This window comes from Buceros rhinoceros, unplaced genomic scaffold (genome assembly GCF_000710305.1).
Source record: "Buceros rhinoceros silvestris isolate BGI_N320 unplaced genomic scaffold, ASM71030v1 scaffold38000, whole genome shotgun sequence".
In the NCBI taxonomy this organism is placed as follows: domain Eukaryota; kingdom Metazoa; phylum Chordata; class Aves; order Bucerotiformes; family Bucerotidae; genus Buceros; species Buceros rhinoceros.
In genome coordinates, this window is record NW_010390827.1 from 38 (window position 1) to 6,257 (window position 6,220).

General features: G+C 38.7%; 1 protein-coding gene across 1 annotated transcript in view; it reads right to left on the reverse strand.

Annotated features, from left to right (window-relative positions):
• Positions 1-324: 324 nt before the first annotated feature.
• Positions 325-6,220, reverse strand: part of CCDC112 (coiled-coil domain containing 112) — a gene marked incomplete at both ends in the record, with an annotated part of 7,954 nt that continues 2,058 nt past the window's right edge. Inside the window, 6 exons of the mRNA XM_010139290.1 lie at positions 325-443; positions 1,083-1,178; positions 1,881-2,294; positions 3,082-3,472; positions 4,068-4,143; positions 5,446-5,535. Of these exons, the coding sequence (XP_010137592.1) occupies positions 325-443; positions 1,083-1,178; positions 1,881-2,294; positions 3,082-3,472; positions 4,068-4,143; positions 5,446-5,535 (1,186 nt within the window). The remainder of the gene's footprint in view (positions 444-1,082; positions 1,179-1,880; positions 2,295-3,081; positions 3,473-4,067; positions 4,144-5,445; positions 5,536-6,220) is intronic.

A 6,220-nucleotide genomic window follows, 5' to 3' on the forward strand; every position in this document is an offset into this window, starting at 1 on the left:
CCGGCAGGGCTGCGCGGTTTAGTGCCAGCGGAGATAACGTGGTGCCGGTCTGACAGGCGAGGTTCCAGATCCGACACTCACAAGATACAAGGGTGGGATACAAATACATGTCATTGTGCCGAGCGGATTTTGTGACAACTCCTGAGGGCTGCTGGCCGCTTCGCAGGCCGGGAAGACATCACCCTGCGGCAGCGACGGGCAGGTGCTCCTCTATACCCCTTGTCGCCAGGCTGGAGTAGCTCTAAAAACAGGGCAGAAAAGCATGAGGAGCTCACGTGTCTCCGCGTTTTTGTCGCGCTCCGCATCCATCGCTCTCCTCCTTACCTACGAGGAACACGGAGCAGCGGTTCTGCAGCCGTGGGTGCCACCTCTTTAGAGCGTTCCTCCCAGCCCTTGGTAGGTCTGTACAGCCTGGGCTGATCTCTGGTTGTGTGAATCTCGACCTCCAAGTGAAACACACAAAGATCTGCTCTTTTCCACTGGTCACAGAATGAGTTACATAAAAAACACTCACCAGGTCTGTGTCTCGTGAGTAGGTGCAGCGTGAACCAAACACAGCTGGATAGCCAGGAAGAGATTTTCCCTTCCACACTATCACGAGAAATGGCAGAAACCTGAGACCCGTATGAGGGGCAACAACTGCCTGCTGTCATTAAACTTCAGTAATGTAAAAGGTTAAACTCTCAAGAACCCAGACGATGTTCCCAAAACTCTCCTGGAAGCCAGTCTACTGTTTAACTAAAGGCAGAAAACCATTTTAAAAATAGAAACCACCAACCGTATTGCAGCTCGTGTGTATAAGCTACAATCCTTACCCAGAATAAATACTGCTGGCAGAAAAACAAATTATTATCTTGCCTTTTTTTCTTTTCTTTTTTTTTTTTAAACACAAGAACAGCTATGCCTGCTGCATTTTTGTCTCCTAGTAACAAGCATGACTTGGTAATATTTTTTCTCCTTCAGCAACCATTTAGATAAGTAAAAACAATTACTTTTTAGATCAATGAGAAAAAAAGGTTGTTTAAGCAATCACCAAGCTGCAAGACACCTCAGATTAAAAGAAACAAACAGAGGCAAATTACCTTCTCTCTTAACTTTGCCAACCTCTTTTCTTTTTCTCGTTTCTCTGCTTCTTTAGCTTGTTTTTGTAGTATTCTTAACTCGAGTTTACGCAGATCCTGAAACATATACCAAATGGAAATGCGAACTTTTCTTCGGAAAACAAGCTGTATGAAAATACATATGCAGCCTTTTCACAGTTAATTTATTTCCTGTTTTGAAAATACTTTGTCATAGTACAGAATTAGGTTATACTAGGTAGCTACTTGCTATAGCTTGTCCTGCACAAGCAAATTAGTTCCCCAGTTTTGAAAAAAACTGTTTATAAAAGTGAACTCTAGTGTGACTGCTGACAATACCAGTTCTCCAGCAACCAGATTTACGTTGATAAGGGATCTAACTTGACCTTACAGCTACTGAAACCTGCAGGACATTGAAACACCTCCTTTTGTTTCATATCTGCATACAACAATCAGGTCTTCTGGTGTTTTCTACAGCACAGAGAGAAACGCAAGACCAAGCTGGTTTTCCCCGAACGTTTTCACACTGAAGTACATAAAGCCACATCTGTGTGTAGGAAGAAATATGGGCTTGAATGTAGATATTGAGAAAAAGGAACATCTTTGTCTGAAATAAAGTTTCATACTGTTTCTTGTATGTAACAGATGTTGTTATTCATAGTGCATCACAAATAGATTTAAAATGAATGAAACTTAGCTTTTAAGAAGTGTGTAACAGGTTATATTGTAGGAAAAAGTAGAAAAAATTTAAGTAGCAAATTTAAAGCAACAATGTGCATAAATGGAAGTATAATTACGCACACGCTCTCGAAACTTAGGAATTGTTTCTGCAGCAATTTTCTTTCTTTCCTCCTTTTCTGCTTCTTCTCTCTTCTCCTTTTCAAACTTTTCAATTTCTTCCTTTTCTTTCCTCTGCAAGGTATACCCTTCCAACAGTAACTTCACTTGGCATTGGCGTTGCCGTTCTTTTTGCTGCCGCTTCTCCTTCTCTTCTTCTAGTTTTAGTTGTAATGCTTGTTCCATTGCAAATGCTATTGCTTTCTGCTTCTTCCATGCTTCAATTGCTGCTTGTTGTCTTTTTCTTTCTTCTGCTTTTTGCTTCTGAGCTTCTTCACACTGTAGCCGTTCTTCTTTGAGCAATTTTTCTGGTTTCTCCTTCTCCTTCACGTTTCCTTCTTTTTCTCGCTGCTGCTTTTCTTTCCACTTCCTAATTGACTGCAAGAGAACAGCAAGGAAAAAAAGTTTTCATGAAAATTTGTCACACTGCTATTGATCTGGGATTAAAACATATGCTCTAAGGATATGAACTTCAGATAGGAATTTAAAGTTCAATAAAGGCAAATATTAAGGCAAAGAAGCACCTATGTCTGCTTTCTCACTTTTTTTTTCTATTTTATGGCTCACACAGGCAGGTTTAATATGTGCCTGCTAAAATTATTTTAGATATAGCATTCATGGAAAATTCAGGTAGTTATGAATGTTGCTTCTTTAATGCAAATATACTTCAGGTCTAATTTCTTTAATTAGCAATTCCAACTACTATTTTATAATTCAGTTTTTATGTTAGTGAACATTTTTTTACTCAAATGGGTAGTTTTTAAAGGAATCATTTTAAAGGAATCATATGGCATAAATATATTGCCTCTACGGTGGAACAGACATTCTTAGGGACAGATCTAACAAGAACTGCAGTTTTAGGTATGTTCACTTACTGCTCTAGGACTGGCAGCTAACTTGGACTACTGCAACCAAAAACACTTGTAACATACTTTGGCAATATACAGCCCGCATCAGTGTGTGGTTAGGTCTACGCTTCTTGGTAATTCAAGACACATTACTTTGGCAAGTTGCGGATGCTGAAGACATCAGTTACATATGATCAACCGTAACAGAAATCCACCTAGCACTACCACCAGAGGCGAATACAAAAACAAGAAATGCATACGGTCTAAAAATAAGTACTTTTTCTGAAAGCTACAAAAGCCCTAGAGGGGTTATTTACCTCTTTCTTTCTTTCCTGTAAAATTAGAAATTCTCGATACCATTTGTCATGCTGTTCAATATCTTCTTTCGTTTTTCCATAGATACATTCAAGGGCTTCATCCACGTAAGATAGCCCTCCTTTGTGCTTTGTCCATACTTTCAGAAAATTCTGATGATCATAATCATCCCAGCCTCCTTGCCTCCCTCCTGTTCGCCGAAGAAATCTTTCAAACTTCACCACTTCTTCAGGGAGATGATTTTCCAATGTTTTATCAACTGAGACCCTGGCTGATGGTAATTTCAAACCTTTTTCTGTTGTTGAGCTGTCTAACGTCCACAGTTCCACTTTTCTCTCAAAGGCACTGAGCTCATTCATGGCAGTTTTTTCCTCCTTCAAAAGCTGTTCATATCTAAAAAGAGAACAAACACTGAAATGTAAGAAAAATATTCCAGTATTCATTGTTCATTCATTGAAAATGTATTTTGGATTTGTTCAATGCCACACAAAAGCTATTCTTCAAATATTAAGAACTGAAACACTGACATGGGTGACAGTACAGTTGTCATGATCCCATAATAAAGCACTACACAATCAGAATTTAGTTACCTGCTTAGTGAAAGCACACATTTATGGTATTCAAATAACTATCTCAAGCCCCTCCTGACATCAGCAGAGAAGGGGAAAAAACCCCACCCGCTTAAAAAACAACACAACAGCAACAACCCAAAACCCATAATTCAATCTCTCCTGCAGCCTTTCTCTGAAAAGCCACTTCACAGGCACATCACAGTTACACTGCAGTATCACTGCAGTAGCTGTATAAGTAGCCTCTCTAAGGCTGTTTATCAAGATTCTAACATTGATAGCTTGAGTTTTGATTTACATACCGCAGGAGTCACTAGCAAAAGAGTAAATCAAAATAACGGTTTACTTGATTAATGCAAAGTTTTCATTGTGTCTTATGAAAGCACTTTTTCGTGTGGCTGAGGCATGTATAAACATACATTTGCCTCTGTTCCTCTTTAAAAGCGTTGACTGCATTTTCAACTTCTTCCATCATTTCCTTGAGCTTGTCAACAACTGAAAATGGGAAAGAACAAAAAAGCATATCACTTAAAAGCGTATCACTTAAATCAGCACTATCCAGAAATGTAGGCACTTGCAAGAGACTTCTGGGACACTTTCAGTGTACAAAAAGGCATGCATTTCCATCTCAAACAGCCTTAAAAGTGAGACTCTCATTTATTCAACAGCTGTGATTTCACGCCGGTTTAGCTACCTGGATGTAAATCCCAGTATAAATATTTATTCCCATTAAACAGGTCTCATTCTGAGTTACCTTCAGCTGATTCATAGAATAAGACAGCCTTATCCTGAAGTATCCGCTTTTGTTTTTTATAACAATGCAGTTAGTGACTTACAAGGCACACCCATATCTTTGGTTTATACCAGTCAGTAGCAATCCTATTTAACCTACAGGTCATTAGTTCTACAAAGCTGACAAAGAAATATCAAGGTTAAGACTTGTATCTTCTCTGTCAGCATGCTGCAATCCTGATATGGAGAAAGAATGAAAGACAGCTGTCTAGAAAAGGTGTATTTTGAAGTGGTAGAAAGAAGTTTCAGAACCTGTTTTAAACCAGCACATCTCTAAGGACACATACTGAACACACAGTTTAACTATCGTGGCTTTAAAAATTAATTATCTAAATTGGTTGTATCATTTAAAACTCTTGGTTCAGCTTCCATGCCTTGTTAGTTCTTGGTATCTTTGCTGACAATTAAAGCTAATGCATTTTTTATACAATAGACACTGACTAAATGAAATGAGATGCATTTTATCTAGCATCAGAAAGCCCTCAGGTACGAGGAGGGCTGAACTCCAACGAGGTAGTAGAGTATCGCAGTAGAATGCTTCTTTCAGTGCCTATTTCCTCAAAGCTTCAAAACATTCAAACTCAAGGAGTTGTTTCATCATTTTCCACAAAGTACTCCAACTTACACTTCAAGCCTGTGGAAGGCTAGAAATGATCCCTGCAGATCCTGCTCTGTGACCTCTTACCAGATGAAAGGGAGCTATATCTAAACGGCACCAGAACATTAATTTCATTTTACATAACGCAAAGAGTTACATATAGAAAATACCAGGCTTTGAACAGTCTGAAGAAACAAACCCATTCCACCAAGTTTCTCTTCTTCCACACAGAACTGCATGATCTTTCACTCTTTACTACATTTCTACATATTCCCCTTCCCAGATTCCTGGAAAAGCAGACAGGCTGGAGAAGGATTATCCCAAGTCTGCAGGAGAATCACAAGTCCAACTATGCAAGACAACTGTCTGTAGAGGAAAATGTTTTTAAATCTGTCATCATGACTTACATTCTGGTGTAGGCTTCACATTTTTTAATTGTTGCTGAAGTCTCTTCACATTATTTTTTATTTTTGATAGCTGCTGCAGGATTTTAGCTTCTGTTAAACAAAATAAGGTGCTGATAGTTCAGTTTCTGTGTGCATTAAATTCAATACAAGAAACAAGAGCAATGAAGTGTCCAAAATAAATTGGGAATTTCATCTAAGCAGGGACACAAAATCTGTTTGATCACAGGAAACTGCCATAAACCTAAGCATTTTAATGTGCCTGTAACTGCATGTAGCTGACTGCACAGGCCATGTATCTCCTCATAGAATCAATGGTTTTTAAAACTAGTAGTTCTGTTTCTAAAAGGGTGACAAAAACAGACCTGTTTAAAAGTAAATTCAAAGGCAGGAATCAGTCTGTGAAAACATATGTTGTGGGCAGTATATACTTATTGTACCTTAGCTAGATTACATTAGATTTTGCAATAGATTCACAGAACTGATTACAAGTCTCTAAAACAGTAACTTCCCACTGAAGTTTTGGGGGTAATATCTGCTACATTCAAGATTAAAAGAAAACAGTAACACAGAAGGCCCAAAAAGTTTATGTTTCTGCATTTTGCAGGTGAACTGTGGAAGTCTTCCCTATAAGCAGTACACATGGCGAAACACCACACTTCTATCAGCATCTGCCTTCCACCTGAGCTCATCTCTCCGTGTACTACTGATTATCAAACCATTTAAACAAACGAGTAGAGGGGAAAAAAGCAAGCCAAAAAACCAAATAAAACCCCAC